We start from the raw sequence: 18,271 nt of genomic DNA on the forward strand, positions 1-18,271 counted from the left end.
ACGAGGATAATGGAATGTAGTCGAATTAAGTCGGGTGATGCAGAGGGAATTAGACTAGGAAATGAGACACTTAAAGTAGTAAAGGAGTTTTGCTATTTGGGGAGCAAAATAACTGATGATGGTCGAAGTAGAGAGGATATAAAATGTAGACTGGCAATGGCAACGAAATCGTTTCTGAAGAAGAGAAATTTGTTAACATCGAGTATAGATTTAAGTGTCAGGAAGTCGTTTCTGAAAGTATTTGTATGGAGTGTAGCCATGTATGGAAGTGAAACATGGACGATAACCAGTTTGGACAAGAAGAGAATAGAAGCTTTCGAAATGTGGTGCTACAGAAGAATGCTGAAGATAAGGTGGGTAGATCACATAACTAATGAGGAGGTATTGAATAGGATTGGGGAGAAGAGAAGTTTGTGGCACAACTTGACTAGAAGAAGGGATCAGTTGGTAGGACATGTTTTGAGGCATCAAGGGATCACAAATTTAGCATTGGAGGGCAGCGTGGAGGGTAAAAATCGTAGAGGGAGACCAAGAGATGAATACACTAAGCAGATTCAGAAGGATGTAGGTTGCAGTAGGTACTGGGAGATGAAGAAGCTTGCACAGGATAGAGTAGCATGGAGAGCTGCATCAAACCAGTCTCAGGACTGAAGACCACAACAACAACAAGACAATCAACACATTTGTCAGAAATTTGTAACCCAGTGCCCCCCCCCCCCCAAAAAAAAAAAAAAAAAAAAAGAAGTATAAGTTCTAAACTAGCATTGTTTGCTCCATATTAGGCATACGTGGCTCACAGTTTTTTCTAACCTTTCCTTGACATCATGTTTGGTGCTAGCTGAGTATTACACCATGGTAGCAATTTGTTAGTAGCAGAGCCTTGCATCACAGACAAAGCATTTCAGTCTGAAACATTCTGAAGCCATTCTTTTCACAATGTCATGGTGGAACTGTAGTGCATAGATAATGAGTACCTCCAGTATGCTGGTGACAACACATTGCATGCATCCTTAGAGAATATCAAATGCACCAACTCTCCATTATTTTAGGAATGCTGATTATCATGCTATGATGCATCTTTGGCAATCATAAATAGTTTACCTGGAGACACATTATTAAATAGTTTCCAGGAACCAATTGCATTTTGAGTTATTAGCAGGCCTCTTTGCACTAATTTCAGCAGTGGAGGCTTTCATAACCAATATTTATGTGATGTCTTAAGTTGTATGGGCATTAGGCTCAGATTGTTTTATGTCGAGAAGCAGTTAACAAAAGGAGTTGGCAGCCTTGCAAGTTTCGTGCTTTCATACAGATAAGTGATTCAGACTGAAATAAAACATAACTTAATACCAATAACTAATTACATATGTGTGTGTTATTGTGTTTTTTCAAGCTTACCACTAAAGGATTCACTTTTCTTTGCATATTATACCAGAAAATTTGAAAAGATCATAAAGCAGGGTTACAATTGTATTTTTATTTATGTTTGGCACAGTAAACTTTAGAACAATGAGATTCTTTTTTTCTTTCCACTAAGTACAGCATACCCCATCATTGTTTTAATTCTTATTTGTGAAGTGCAGCATAAAGTTTATTTGATGGACCTAGACACTTTACACTTAGTAGCTTTGTTTGCATACAGTTGCAAGTAGGCCTGATTTTTGTAAATGTGTTTTCTTGTTTTTTGGTAATGCAATTGACTTGTTCTCACTAAAGTACTATTTTTACCATGAGTGAAAATTGCCTGACATGCCATAGAATTGTTGTTTCTGTGGCCTGGTGTGATGGATGCAATAATTTTTGCCATTAAGATGACTGTAGTGGCATGGGAATTGGGAAGTGAATCAGACTCATCAGTGGTTCTGTAGGATACGTAGCAGAGATAGGAAGATAGTGGAACAGAAGGGGAAAATTACTGCCATTCAGGCTGAGTTACATTAGGGTAAGGAAGATCCGGATAGGTTAATGAAGGAAAAGGGTAAAGAGAGGTGGGAACTGGCAACAGATAATGGAAGGAATAGGCTTGGCTTAGAACTTTTTCAGATAGCTTTGTGATGAATGTTAAAACTCAGTTTCACCTGTTGCTTCAGTTAGAAACTGATGAGCCTCAGGCCGAGGTAGGTGTAGATGAGGCACGACAAACTTGTAGAAACTTGAGTAAGAACATAGGGAAATCAGCGCGAAGAGAAAGAAAGTTTTGTTGTTAGGTAGTAGTCATGCCAGAGGTGTTGGCAAACTTCTGCAGGATGAATTAGGATCAAAATACCAAATCACCAACTTTTTTAAACCTAGTCCTGGTTTGGGTCAGGTGACAGAGGATTTAGGTTCAGTCTGTGAAGATTTTACCAAGGAAGACACCAGGAAACAGTATTGACAGAGGTCCTGGTTACAATATAGTGCATGACCTGGTACAGGTTGCATCAGCGTCGAGCCATGCCAGTGTGGAGTTTGTGTCTGTTCTGAAATGCCATGACTGGCCTAATTTGAACTCTTCTGGCAGTAGGGTTAATTTGGAGTTGGAACATCTGCTTGGATTGGGTGCAGGGTCGCATATTGCTGTTGATTCTCTCAGTAAGTGGGGTAATTTGGAGGGGGGGGGGGGGGAGGCACTGCCATGAATGGTAAAATACCAGTGGTTGCAGGCACTGGAGCAGCACCTTTTTTAGGATAGGTAGGCCAGAAAGAAGTCAAGTTCTAAGAGAGGTCAGTTTGAGAAAGAAATTAAACAGCATAATTCTAGCACATAGGATCAGCAAAAACAGCTGTTGGTTAAAAATTTTCATCAATCAGCAGAAATTTTTATTTCCAGCCAATTTTACTCAGTCAGTGTGAAATGCCAACTATCTTTAGTGCATCAAAATATTTGAGGCTAAGAAGTAAAATTAATGAACTACTTACCTGCATTGATGAATTAGATTCATCCAACTCAGTTGACATAATCTGCTTCTCTGAAAATCATGTGATCATTGGTATAGGTGTGTTAGCGTTGCAGGATTTCGGTTAGGCCAGAAATGGTGAATGGAGAAGGTGCCACATTAATCAGGAATTGCCATAAATTTAATAACATAGACATTCATAAATTTTGCTTGGAGAAGCATATGGAGGCATTTGGAATAGAAGTAGAATTTAATAATAAATCATCCATGATAGGTAATTTGAATCTGCATGTAAATCACTTTGACTTTATTGTCCTGTCTAACAACAAAAAAGATAATAAGTGATTGCTGTTGATTTTAATTCTGATTTTCTTGAAAACTCTTCCACTAAGAACTTATTGCAGTCAGTGGCATTGCCATTCAACTTAATTCATACTCTTAACTTTCCAACTACACTGATAAGCCAAAACATTATGACTACGGCCCACTGTGATGTTGAATACCACCTGGCGGTGTTGCTGGCATGTGTCACAGTTACAAAAGTATGTAAGCAGAGCAGACATGGACAAGGGATCACGCTAGCGAAGATATGGAGTGCAAATGAGGAAATCCACTGAGATAAGCAACTTTGACAAGGCCAGATTTTTATTACACAGAACCTGTGAACAAAAACGGCAAAGCTGGTTGAAAGTTCACTTGCTACTGTCAGGAGGATCTGTGGAAATAAGTAGAAGGGCAGTGAAACTGCCACTAGGCGCTAAATGGTTGGACGCCCATGACTCCTCAGAGAACGTGTGGTTCAGGGGCATGTCTGTAGGACAGATGGTGATCTGCGGCATCTCTGCTGAAATAGCACAATGTTGGTGCACGCACAGATGTTTCAGAGCACGCCGTTCATCATGCAAAGTTGAACATGGAGCTTGGCAGCAGACTACCCTATGTGTTCGCATGTTGACTCAGCGAGATAATCAATTATGATTGCAGTGCCCCTGGCCCATTGGGATTCAACCATCAATCAATGGAAACATGTCGGCTCTTTGGGTGATTCACATTTGTGCTGCGCTGTTGTTGTTGTTGTTGTTGTTGTGGTCTTCAGTCCTGAGACTGGTTTGATGCAGCTCTCCATGCTACTCTATCCTGTGCAAGCTCCTTCATCTCCCAGTACCTACTGCAACCTACATCCTTCTGAATCTGCTTAGTGTATTGATCTCTTGGTCTCCCTCTACGATTTTTACCCTCCACGCTGCCCTCCAATACTAAATTTGTGATCCCTTGATGCCTCAAAACATGTCCTACCAACCGATCCCTTCTTCTAGCCAAGTTGTGCCACAAACTTCTCTTCTCCCCAATCCTATTCAATACCTCCTCATTAGTTACGTGATCTACCCACCTTATCTTCAGCATTCTTCTGTAGCACCACATTTCGAAAGCTTCTATTCTCTTCTTGTCCAAACTGGTTATCGTCCATGTTTCACTTCCATACATGGCTACACTCCATACAAATACTTTCAGAAACGACTTCCTGACACTTAAATCTATACTCGATGTTAACAAATTTCTCTTCTTCAGAAACGACTTCCTTGCCATTGCCAGTCTACATTTTATATCCTCTCCAGTTCGACCATCATCAGTTATTTTGCTCCCTAAATAGCAAAACTCCTTTACTATTTTAAGTGTCTCATTTCCTAATCTAATCCCCTCAGCATCACCCGATTTAATTTGACTACATTCCATTATCCTCGTTTTGCTTTTGTTGATGTTCATCTTATATCCTCCTTTCAAGACACTGTCCATTCCGTTCAACTGCTCTTCCAAGTCCTTTGCTGTCTCTGACAGAATTACAATGTCATCGGCGAACCTCAAAGTTTTTACTTCTTCTCCATGAATTTTAATACCTACTCCGAATTTTTCTTTTGTTTCCTTCACCGCTTGCTCAATATACAGATTGAATAACAACGGGGAGAGGCTACAACCCTGTCTCACTCCTTTCCCAACCACTGCTTCCCTTTCATGTCCCTCGACTCTTATAACTGCCATCTGGTTTCTGTACAAATTGTAAATAGCCTTTCGCTCCCTGTATTTTACCCCTGCCACCTTCAGAATTTGAAAGAGAGTATTCCAGTTAACGTTGTCAAAAGCTTTCTCTAAGTCTACAAATGCTAGAAACGTAGGTTTGCCTTATCTTAATCTTTCTTCTAAGATAAGACGTAAGGTTAGTACTGCCTCACGTGTTTCAACATTTCTACGGAATCCAAACTGATCTTCCCCGAGGTCTGCTTCTACCAGCTTTTCCATTCGTCTGTAAAGAATTCGCGTTAGTATTTTGCAGCTGTGACTTATTAAACTGATAGTTCGGTAATTTTCACATCTGTCAACACCTGCTTTCTTTGGTATTGGAATTATTATATTCTTCTTGAAGTCTGTGGGTATTTCGCCTGTCTCATACATCTTGCTCACCAGATGGTAGAGTTTTGTGATGACTGGCTCTCCCAAGGCCATCAGTAGTTCTAATGGAATGTTGTCTACTCCCGGGGCCTTGTTTCGACTCAGGTCTTTCAGTGCTCTGTCAAACTCTTCACGCAGTATCTTATCTCCCATTTCATCTTCATCTACATCCTCTTCCATTTCCATAATATTGTCCTCAAGTACATCGCCCTTGTATAAACCCTCTATATACTCCTTCCACCTTTCTGCCTTCCCTTCTTTGCTTAGAACTGGGTTGCCATCTGAGCTCTTGATATTCATACAAGTGGTTCTCTTCTCTCCAAAGGTCTCTTTAATTTTCCTGTAGGCAGTATCTATCTTACCCCTAGTGAGACAAGCCTCTACATCCTTACATTTGTCCTCTAGCCATCCCTGCTTAGCCATTTTGCACTTCCTGTCGATCTCATTTTTGAGACGTTTGTATTCCTTTTTGCCTGCTTCATTTACTGCATTTTTATATTTTCTCCTTTCATCAATTAAATTCAATATTTCTTCTGTTACCCAAGGATTTCTATTAGCCCTCGTCATTTTACCTACTTGATCCTCTGCTGCCTTCACTACTTCATCCCTCAGAGCTACCCATTCTTCTTCTACCGTATTTCTTTCCCCCATTCCTGTCAATTGTTCCCTTATGCTCTCCCTGAAACTCTGTACAACCTCTGGTTCTTTCAGTTTATCCAGGTCCCATCTCCTTAAATTCCCACCTTTTTGCAGTTTCTTCAGTTTCAATCTGCAGTTCATAACCAATAGATTGTGGTCAGAATCCACATCTGCCCCTGGAAATGTCTTACAATTTAAAACCTGGTTCCTAAATCTCTGTCTTACCATTATATAATCTACCTGATACCTTTTAGTATCTCCAGGATTCTTCCAGGTATACAACCTTCTTTTATGATTCTTGAACCAAGTGTTAGCTATGATTAAGTTATGCTCTGTGCTAAATTCTACAAGGCGGCTTCCTCTTTCATTTCTTCCCCCCAATCCATATTCACCTACTATGTTTCCTTCTCTCCCTTTTCCTACTGACGAATTCCAGTCACCCATGACTATTAAATTTTCATCTCCCTTCACTACCTGAATAATTTCTTTTATCTCGTCATACATTTCATCAATTTCTTCATCTTCTGCAGAGCTAGTTGGCATATAAACTTGTACTACTGTAGTAGGCATGGGCTTTGTGTCTATCTTGGCCACAATAATGCGTTCACTATGCTGTTTGTAGTAGCTAATCCGCACTCCTATTTTTTTATTCATTATTAAACCTACTCCTGCATTACCTCTAGGTTTCTGATTATCTCAACAAAAGCCATCATCGAGATGAATGGTAGCTCGAAACGTGCAACGCGTCACAGACGCAGACTGTTGGGAGGAGCAGTTTATGCTATGGGAGACATTCTCCTGTGCTTGGGTGGGAGCTGTGGTAGTAATCAAAGACACACTGGCCTTTCAGCAGTATAATTGTCTGTATCTCAGAGCTAGAACCATGCTACAGTGGTTTGAGGAGCATTTTTGTGAATCCACATTGACGTCTTGGTGACCAAATTAGCCTCATGTGAATCCTATGGACCTGTCTGGGTCGCTATCAGGCAGCATCATTACATATGTGAATCAGTGTCCCCTTTATTTACGGGATTACATGACCTGTGCATATACATCTAATGCCACACACCTCCACAAACCTAGCAACAAACTGTCAGATCCATGATATGCAGAATCAGTGATGTATTTCATTTCATAAACAGACAAACAAGCTATTAAGTAGGCCATAATGTTTTGCCTCATCAATGTAAAATAGCCAAGGGGTCACAGATGGTCCCTGATAATATCTTTAAAGAAATGTCTAATGAAAAAAAATTGTATTTTAAAACCAATAATAAATAGTCTCTCAGACCATGACATGCAGTTCCATTTGCTAAAATTTTAACAGTGATTAGGATATAAACTCTATTAAATCTGAGTTCAAGAGGGTAGTCAGTAATGCCAAAATTGATCGTTTTAGGAAATTCCTCAAAGACATGAATTGGAGTGATGTGTAGAATGCCCATAGCATGTATGAGCAATACAACACTTTTATTATAATGTCCTTAACTTATCTGAAGACTGTTCCCCCCCCCCCCCCCCCCCCCCACAACTAACCTAGATTAGACCAAAGTCTATAAAAAAAGCCATGGATAACTCCAGTAATAAAGGTATCCTGTAAGACAAAAAGGAAACTATATCTGTCAGTCAGAAACAGCTCTAATGTATATATTATAGATCATTACAAAGCATACTTCAAAATATTGAAGATAATGAAATGTGCTTCAGAGCATATGAATTATCAGAAAAGGATAGTCATAACAGATAACAAAGTGAAGACTATGTGGGATATAGTGAAAGAAGAGACTGGTAGAACCAGAGATGAGGTTCACATAGCATTAAGAGTAAATGATACACTTGGTAATAGATGAGTGCAGTGTTGCTGAACTTTTCAATAAGCACTTCATAACTGTTACTGAAAAGATCAGACTATCAGGTTCAGTAGATGCTGCATGGAATATCTCAGACCAGTCAGTACAAATAACTACAATAATACCAGTATGAGCATTACCTTAACAACACCAGTAGAAGTAGTGCCCCTCATAAAATCCTTAAAATCAGGAAAGTGTAGTGGCTATGATAATATATCAACAAAGCTGATTAAACATTGTACCTCTGAGTTTAATGCCAAATTAAATTGTTTGTGTCACCAGTCTTTTATCGGCGGAACATTTCCCGAGAGGCTGAAGTACGCTGAAGTGAAGCCTTTGTATAAGAAAAGAGATAAAGAAATATCATCAAACTTCCATCCAGTTTCTCTTTTTCCCACATTCTCAAAAAATTTAGAAAAGATAATATACAGTCATCTTCTTAACCCTCTGACCATAAATCAAATATTATCCAAGTCACAATTCGGATTCCTAAAGAGTTTCAATACTGAGAAGGCTATCTACACATACACTGAAGAGCCAAAGACACTATCCCTAATATCGTGTAGGCCCCCACAAGCCTGCAGAAGTGCTGCAACATGATGTGTCAAGGACTCAGCTACTGTTTGAAGTAGTGCTGGAGGGAACTGACACCATGAATCATGCAGGGCTGTCCATAATTCCGTAAGAATACGATGGGTGAAATCTCTTCTGAACAGCACATTGAGGGGCATCCCAGATATTCTCAATAATGTTCATGTCTGGGGAGTTTGATGACCAGCGGAGGTATTTAAACTCAGAAGAGTGTTCCTGGAGCCACTACATAGAAATTCTGGACCTATGGGGTGTTGTGTTTTCCTGCTGGAATTGCCCAAGTCCATCAGAATCCACAATGGACATGAATGGATACAGGTGATCAGGGAGGATGCTTACGTATGTGTCACCTGCCAGAGTCGTGCATAGATGTATCAGCACTCCAACTACACTTGCCCTCCATCATTACAGAGCCTCCACCAGCTTGAGCAGTCCCCTGCTGGCATGCAGGGTCCATGGATTCATGAGGTTGTCACCATACCCATGCATGTTCATTTGCTCAGTACAATTTGAAATAAGACTTGTCTGACTAGGCAACATATTTCCAGTGTTGACGGGCCCAGGTGAGGCATAAACCTTTGTGTTGTGCAGTCATCAAGAATACACAAGTAGACCTTTGGCTCCAAAAACCCAAGTCAATCATGTTTCATTGAATCGTTCGGACGCTGACACTTGTTGATGGCCTGGCTTTGAAATCTGCAGCAATTTGTGGAAGGGTTGCACTTTTGCCATGTTGAACAATTCTCTTCAGTTGTCGGTCCTGTTCTTGCAGGATCTTTTTCTGGCCACAACAATGTATGACATTTGACGTTTTACCATATTCTTGATATTAACAGTGCACTCATAAAATGGTTGTATGGGAAAATCCCCACTTCATCACTACCTCAGAGATGCTGTATCTCATCGCTCATGCGCTGACTATAACACCACATTCAAACTCATTTAAATCTTGATAACTTCCCATTGTAGAAGCAGTAACCGATCTAACAACTGCGTCAGACACTTGTTGTCTTATATAGGCACTGCCAACTGCAGTGCTGTATTCTGCCTGTTTACATATCTCTGTATTTGAATATGCATGCCTATAACAGTTTTCTTGACACTTCAGTGTACAGTGAGAATGTATGTAATTCATGAGACAGAAAATTACTGGCTATTGGTATATTTTGTGATCTGTCAAAGGTATTTGACTGTGTAAATAACAGTATCCTTTTGAGTGAACCAGAATATTCCTGTTTAGCAGGAAATGTTGCAAATGTTGCAAATGTTGCAAAATGGTTCAAATTGTATATCTCTGACAGAAAACAAAGAATGTCAATAGGAAAGAGACATGTATTAACCTATAGGCATGATCCAATTGGTAATGAATAATTAGTTTTGTCCCCCATGGTTCCAGCTTAGGGCCCTTACTTTTCTTGGGTCTATCAATGACATTTCATCAGTAACATTACCATATGCCTAGATTGTTTTGTTTGCAGAAAGTACAAACATTGCAATAAATAGTAAATCAAATATAACCTTAGAAAGGTCGGCTAATGAAATTTCTTGGGTATTAATAAATGGTTCCTAGCCAGTTCTCTGTCATAAAACCGTGAAGAAACACACTATAAGCAGCTCAGAACCTGTAAAAGGCTACCTGGCAGTATATGCCTGAAATATGATGGCAAGCAGATCGAAGTTGACGATGTTAAATTCATGGGATTAAAGCTTGATAATGAATTTAATTGGGAGGAGCATACCACAGAACTGCTGAAGCACCTGAATAAATCTCTATTTGCTATGTGAATGTTGTCAGATGTAGGTGACGTAAAAATAAAAAAGATAGCATACTATGCTTGCCTTCATTCTGTAATGTCATACGGAATTTTTTTCTGGGGTTGCTCATTAGGCCAAACTAAAGTTTTCCAAGCCCAAAAACATGAATATGAATTGTGTGTGATGTGAACTCTAGAATGTCCTGCAGAGAGCTGTTTAAGGAACTGGGGATACCAACTACTGCTTCCCAACATATTTATTCCTTAATGAAATTTGTCATTAAAACATATATCTTTTTTCCAAATGAACAGCGCAGTTCATGGAATCGATACTAGAAACAAGAGTAACTTCCACAAAGATTTAAAGTCACTTACGTTGGTTCAGAAAGGTGTCCACCATTCAGCAATACACATTTTCAATAACATGTCGGCAAACGTAAAAAGTTTAACTAGTAATAAAATACAGTCTTAGAAGAGTCTAAAGGATCTATTGGTGGCCAACTACTTCTACGCCATTGATGAATTTCTTAGCAGAACTGATGTCCGTGTGTATGTTACTAATAATATGAATATTGTATACAATCTGACTTTAGTACAAATTTTGTGCAGCAATGTGATCATTGTAAATAAATGGTGTAAAATATTTTTTATTTTATTTTTTTTATTTGATGATGTGTTGCTACAATAGCCCAAGAATCAGTGGCGGCCACTGAGGCATTCCATTGGTGGTGCCGAAAAAAACTTAGTTTGGTAGCATCGATTCTGTTACGGAATTTTGTTGATAATTCATATATTTCACAAGATATAATATCAAACAAAACGTATAGAGAAATGGGAATAAAAACTTCTTACAACAGCGCCCTTCTTATGCACAGTAGGAGACTGATATACTCCTGTAGAAAATGATAGCAAGTGTTAGAGAGAGAGAGAGAGAGAGAGAGAGAGAGAAAGTTGCTTTAGCTATCTTTTTTGTATATCTGCATGAGATATAAAATGTAACACTGACTCCAAAAATCTCTTTCACACACACAAATGCACATGTGGGCACACATATCAACAGCACAATTCTTCAGTCCTCATGGGCTATGTTCGGTCAGTTTAATGTGGCAGTCGTAAGCTGGGAGTGTTTTGATGTATAGTTGTTTAAGATACTGGTGGACATTGGGCCTGAACTACCATGTTACGACACCACCAACCTCAGCTAACAGTTGTGCTCTAGCCATTATCGAATGATTTATGTGCTCCGTTTTGCTTTGTGTTGTGCTTGCTGGTTGTTTCCTTTTCTTATTTTGAAATGAGTGCAGAGAGCAATCTTGCTCTCCCACAGGGTTCGAATATGACTCTCACAACACCAGATAGAATCTGCAATCCATATGTACATTATTACATCGGTTCTGCCTTCCCATGAGCACAGAACACTGACATAGGCTGCCAGCCCTGTGAGAGGGAGGCGTGGCTTGCCCCCCCCCCCCTCCCCCCCGCCCCCTACCGCTCTTCTCCTCTTGACAGTCAGAATTCCTCGTTTGTTTTATGTTCATGGCCGACTACCATAATAGTGTCTGCTATAACATGAGTACCAGTGTGAGAAATAATAGAGCATGTATAAATTATCCGAACTTGTAATCTGGATTTTGCGAATCAAATTTAATCCAATTACCAACATTTAAAACTGAAAGTATTGTACTCACCAAAAGCAGCAACTCCATGACTTTGGGAAGGCAGCTTCAAAATAATTAGTAGGGATGATATTGTAAATTGATTCGTTGCTCCTTCTTGTTGGCAATAAATCTGTCATCTAAGATTGAAATGCTCAATTTTACACACGAACTAGCATCCCTAAGGCACTCAGTCATTCTTCTTTCATGGTGTTTTGTAGGAATGTTTTAATTCTTTTGACCATTGGAAAGCACCACTCAGCTTCTGATGTCAAGATAGGCATCGTGATTACCACTTTCAAAACTTTATCAGTCTCCTTGTTGAATGTGTCATGAAATTCATCCTCTAGAATCAGCGAAAGAAAAGCAACTGCTCTCAACTCAGGCCTAGCATAGAAGACACCTAGCATAGAAGACTTGAAGCTCATGCTTCAACTTTCTTTTTTCCAGAAATGTATATGTGTCTTTAATTTCAAGGTATTTGTAAGGAAAATCTGTGATGTATTTGTCAAACTGATTTACATCAAATAAGTTGGCTGCAATGAGGTGTCCAGTGAACTGTAAACATAATTTTATTTCAGAAAGGACAGCATCATACACTTCCAAAGCATCTCTTTTTTTTTTTATGCCCGTCAAGAATAAGAGGCTTCTTGGCAGGCACTGTTTCGTCATTTTTGAAACTAATCTCATTAAGGATGGAGTCACTGTCATCTCTGATGGTTTGCATTACTGCTTCAATGTTCTGGTTGTCTTGCATTGCTGTGGTTGTTTCAGTTATCTATTTCTGAAACTAATTAAAAAGTACGTCTGCATGAGGCAGTATCTTACAGACATATGATAGCTAGAAAATGACTTCGTTATCTTTCAGTCTTTCTATGAACCAACTTTTTAGATAGTTTTATGCTCTCAATTGTTTGAGTGACTTCCATAACAGTAATATGATTTTTCCCTGTTTTCAAAAACATTTTTTACTACTCGTGAATGATAATTCTATCTCATCACACAACCGGGGCAAGCTTTTTGGAATAATGCTATGCAACACTTTTGATCTCTGTGGCAAGTCAGAAAAGAGACTCACGTGGAAGGTGTGCAAAAAAGATGTGGGCCTTGCAATTAACAGAGGCTTCCGTAGACAGAAGGTTGAACTGATGCACATAACAATGGATGTAGCTTGCATTTGGATATTTCTGTTTAATTTCTCAACCCCATTTGACTTGCCACTCATAATGTTTGCACCATCATAACTCTGAGCTATAAGTTATGTTCGATCATTGCCAATTAATGGTTCAGTTTCTTTCAGAATACTCTCAGCTATAGAATGAGCATGCTGACTTTCTGGATTAACAAAGTTCCAAAATCTTTCAACAGGTTTTCGCTCAACAACATAACGCAAAACAATAACCAGTTGAAACTCACAAGACACATCTGTGCTTTCATCTGTGATTATTGCAACATAATTGGCACGTTTTATTTCTTTATGAACTTCAACATGGTACACTTACAAAGTGCATTTGCAGTAGTTTATTCTGAACAGTCCTAGAAATGCCTTTGAACACTGATGCCTGAATAGATGAACTTATAGATGTTTATCCAGTTCTGCACTGAACTGAATTAGCTTGCAAAAAACTATATTGTTTTGAGAGGCATCAGATTAATCGTGGCCCCTGAGAGCCAGTTCCAAAGCACCACAGAACTGAATGCAGTTTATAATTAAATACAATGCATATCTATTCTTTTGTACACGTTTGTTGTGGGTGTCAATTGTTTGTCTATATTGCGAATCTAATTTCTGCTGGACGTTGGTTTTGACTAGAAATGAAGGACTCAGCACATTATTCATGTGTCGCTTTGACATACCGTACTTTCATTTTAGACCATATAAGGCAATGTCAGTTACTCCAGCCTTACAATAATTAACATCTGCCCCCAAATTACACACAAGGAAAACAAAAAAACAGTGATTCTTTCCTCACAACCACAAATCTGTTTCTTCTTTTGGTAAATTTCTGGATAGAACTTAAGGCATCGATTTTTTGTTTGCTGCTACAGATTCAGATTCAGGAGTGGCCTACCTAGTGTTTTTTTATCTGAGAGTCCTGTCACTAAATGACATTTTTAATAACTCATTTGCTTTTTTCATGTTTGCTATTTTCACAGACAACTGAATTTTCCCTTATAGATAACACTGTGCAGACAGTTATATACGGTCAATTACGTGACCTTGCAATAACTACAACATGTTTGTACAGAGCTGTAATACATGAACATAATGAGTATAAACAGAAATACTATACCTTTGTTTGGAAAACAGATGCTCAACTGATGGTGAATACATTAGTTTTTTTGTTCTGTCGCAATAGCCCTGCTGTTGTGAAATATACCAATATTGAAATAATGCCACTTAGTTTCAAAATCTAAGGGCATAATTATATTCAAATTACATATAGCTATTTTTCATGATATTTAAGTGCATTATTTCTGTACTTGATTTAATTAAGCATTATTTAGTGTTCTGGAATGCATTAGCATTAACTTGCAGAAAGATTGTAAAACTGGATTACAAGAAATCTGTGCCCCGATGTATTCTAACATGATCGCTAAATGGCAGATAGTGCTTCTACAGGTCCTGCACTTTACTGCTCTCTGGCAGAAAGAACGTGAAGCTTTGAGCCAGACTAGCTGTGGGTCTACTTCCACCATAAGAAGCATGTAGAAACCAACAGCTGAGCCTTTCACACAGCCCTCGACAGTGCACGCAGTGAAACACGCCTCTTCAAATCAGAAAATGCGTACTCCAAAACAATGTTTTATGCGCAGTTCGCATAGATTTCTCTTTCTTTCCTTTTTATATAAGTGGTGCCATGGCACAGCAGCACTACCTCAGAAACTGCCCCTGCCAAGAATTATCATATGCATCCAAGTGTAATGAACTTTTAATATTTAATGACAAGTTTTATGTGCTTTTAAATGTAAATATGCTTAAGACTTTTTTTTATTTTTTTAATTCTGATTCCACATCCACAGGGGCAATTTCATTTGTGATCTGTGGAAGGTACATTATCATATCTGTTCTTATTTTGTAAATATTTATTGTGTATTGTTGTTTTCTGACATGTTCAACATTCCAGAGTATCTTCTCACTCTGGATCAGTCAGAATGAAAAGTACATCTAATCTAATCTCTATAGCATCTGAGGATGTTTCCACCATTAGGAGATGAAAAGATAGGCACAGGAACCTGCCTTAGACTGCCATCTAATGCCACACAGCCAAAATCACCAAAAATTTTGGTGTGTGTATCTGGTATTGAAGAGTTAACCCTTAAAAGTGGACTGCTGCAACAATTGATGTGCCACTATATCAAAAGTGTGTTTGATGGCTGTACAAATTTTAGGATCCATACTTGGTTACTATTCAGCCATGGCAGCTGTATCTCTCACAGTTGTGTAGATAATATGGATATCTGTAATGAAGACTGTTTGAAAACAGCTGCACAAATATTCCGGTTGGATCTTGACCAGATTTCAAATGGTGCAAATATTGGCAACTTGCTTGAAATGTCCAGAAATGTAGAGTAAAATTGTGTGCTTCACAAAATGATAAAAGTAATATCTTATGGGATCAGTCGACTTCTACAAATACGTGGACATAATAACTTGTAGGGATATGAAATGGAATGATCATATAGGGTCAATTGTAGGTAAAGCAGGTGAAAGACTTCAGTTCATTGGTAGAATATAATAGAAACACAAGCAGTCTACAAAGGAGATTGATTACAGAAAAATACTTGGACAGCCCATCTTAGAATGTCGCTCAAGTGTGGGGGAACTGTACCAAATAGGACTAACAGAAGATACTGAATGTATCCAGAAAAATGTGAATAGTCACAGTTAGTTTGACCCATGGCAGAGTGTCACAGAGATACTGAAGAAATTTAACTGGTAGGCACTTGAAGATAAACACAGACTACCTTAAGAAAGCCTACATAGCTAGTTTTAAGAACCATCCTTAAATGATTAATTAGGAATGTACTACAAGATTAGACTAATTGCAATGCACACAGAGGTGTTTAAACAATCGTAGTCTCTTGCATTATATGGAATGGAACAGGAAGAAGTCATAGTAAATGGTACAATGAGAAGCACCCTCTGCCATGCCCGTAACAGTGTTTTTGCAGAGTATGAATCTAGTTGTAGGTTTGTCAGTTCAGTTGTTACACTACTGGCTGACACTCGTCATACTTCATAGTTTGCTGTAAACCCAGAAGTTGGTGATTTGTACAGACCTGAATTTCAAAAAATGCAGTGTAACTCTTTTTCTGTCCTTCAAATGGAACCCAAATCCTCTTGAAAAGAGGAAATTGACATAACTTTAGATTACATTTTAACTCATTATCTTGAAGATTTTAACTCATTATCTCGAAAAATGTGAGACTTGAAGGGAAAGAAATAACTGTGAAAGTGGCCCATAGTTCTTCCTTAATGTCTCCAGTAACAATTACATTTCATTGTCTAGTTACAAAGTGGTAAATATAGCGAAAACACTGAGGATTGTTGTTATTAAGCATATTAAGTTTTCTTTAACTGAGAGACAAGTTAACTAATTTTAATGAGAGGTGTAGTATAAAATGAAATACTGGAAAAATGTCTGGTACAGGTACAGGTATTCCACATTTATTTTTTAATTTGCCACTTTGACTTTTGTCATTTATGGATTGAATGTCAAATTGGGTTTCAACAGCTCTGTTTCTACAACATAATGACTTCCAACAATTCTAAGCTCTGTTTGTTTATGTAAGTGGTACTTAATAGTATTGCAAATGAATAGTAGGTGAAACATCATTGGAAATTGTCATTAAACTGCAAGTTCCTGTAGAATTGACTGGGCAAGCCAAACCAAAGGTTGGAGAAAGGCAAGAACATACCATCTCCAATAGGATCATGGCTATTAAAGCACTGTGATGTTCACATCATTTGGGTCAAGGAAGCTTTACTATACTAACATGTGAAACGATGTTAATCAACCATCGTTTCGATATTACAACCACTGTAATGTAAAAGTTGTAGCTTATTGTTTATCCAAAAAAGTGTTTATTATTAATTTCTGTTCATAAATTTTGTATTATTGTTTTTTGCAGACTGGTTCAGTGAAACCAACACTTCGAGACCCACTACTTCCAGGTGCATGGAAAGTGAAGCTGTTACACAAGGATTCTCCATTAGTCCAAACAGAATTTGTTGTTATGCCACTAGAATTTGTATCAGGTGTGCCAGTGAGTCAGCAGCAAGCAGGGTGAGTAAATCAAACACAGTATTTTAGGGGGGTAATGGTTGCCATTTCTGTGACATGCAATACACCACAGCTTTGTTGTGGGTCAGGCATAATGAAGTGCACTTCAGGAACTCGGCTAGTCTTGACAAACCTGGATTACCAACCGGGGGCTGGTCAAAGGCACCAGTCATACCAGTCATCTGTGCTAATATATTGTGCCCATGCCTCAGCGACCACCCATATGTGTGATGATGGAAAATTGTGTGCCATGTAGAATGGGATCTTACCTTAACTGCCCGGTTTGTAACGATAATCATACCTTTAAATAATAATAATAATAATAATAATAATAATATACCCCGTGGAGGCCCGGGAAAAGAATAGGCCTCCGGTATGTTCTGCCAGTCGTAAAAGGCAACGAAAAGAACAAACCACTAATAGGGCTAACCCCCCCTTTTAATGTGATTAGTTGGTTCAGGACAGAACTAAAGAAGCCTCGGATAAGCGCCGTCATGGTCGGGGACGACACTTGAACCCTATGCCCGCCCACAATGGTAACGACACTGCTAGCCAACTGGAAAATGATTTAAATCCAAATAGAGGTGTTTTGCAGGATATGCTTCCTGCAAGCACCCTAGAAGGAAAACAAAGACAGAGGATGAGATGGTCAGGTGAAGTTAATCGACACCTCATGTTCTGTTATTACCAAGCAACAAACCTAGGAACCTACACAACCGGATACAGATCACAAGTATACACAACATTTATTACCAGATACCCAGAATTAAAATTTTTAAAAGAACAACGACTACCTGATCAGATCCGTGTAATAATAAAAAATAACAGGATACCCCAGTCACAATTAGAAAACATAAAACAACAAGTACAACAAATACTGGAACAAAATAATGTGCAATCAGAAGAAGAAGAAAATACAGTAATGGACTCAAACATCCCAGAGCAAACAAACAAAGAACAACAAGCATCAATTAAACAATCAAAGGAAAACGAAATCTTAAGACAGCCACCAGAACAAGCACAAATAGAACACGAAGTGACACACATGTTAGATATAGATGAAAAATTTCAGCTGACATATATAGAATACAAAGACACAAATACAGACATTAGACCATTCTTGCATAGACTGCCAAATAACCCACAAGTCGAAACAACAATTAAAACTATCAA

General features: G+C 38.6%; 1 protein-coding gene across 1 annotated transcript in view; it reads left to right on the top strand.

The window, feature by feature from the left end:
* The window catches only part of LOC126253445 (xylosyltransferase oxt), a 114,210-nt gene that overhangs the window by 70,524 nt on the left and 25,415 nt on the right, over window positions 1-18,271 (top strand). Inside the window, exon 13 of the mRNA XM_049954790.1 lies at window positions 16,947-17,101. Within this exon, the coding sequence (XP_049810747.1) occupies window positions 16,947-17,101 (155 nt within the window). The remainder of the gene's footprint in view (window positions 1-16,946; window positions 17,102-18,271) is intronic.

Source organism: Schistocerca nitens, chromosome 4 (genome assembly GCF_023898315.1).
Source record: "Schistocerca nitens isolate TAMUIC-IGC-003100 chromosome 4, iqSchNite1.1, whole genome shotgun sequence".
NCBI lineage: Eukaryota > Metazoa > Arthropoda > Insecta > Orthoptera > Acrididae > Schistocerca > Schistocerca nitens.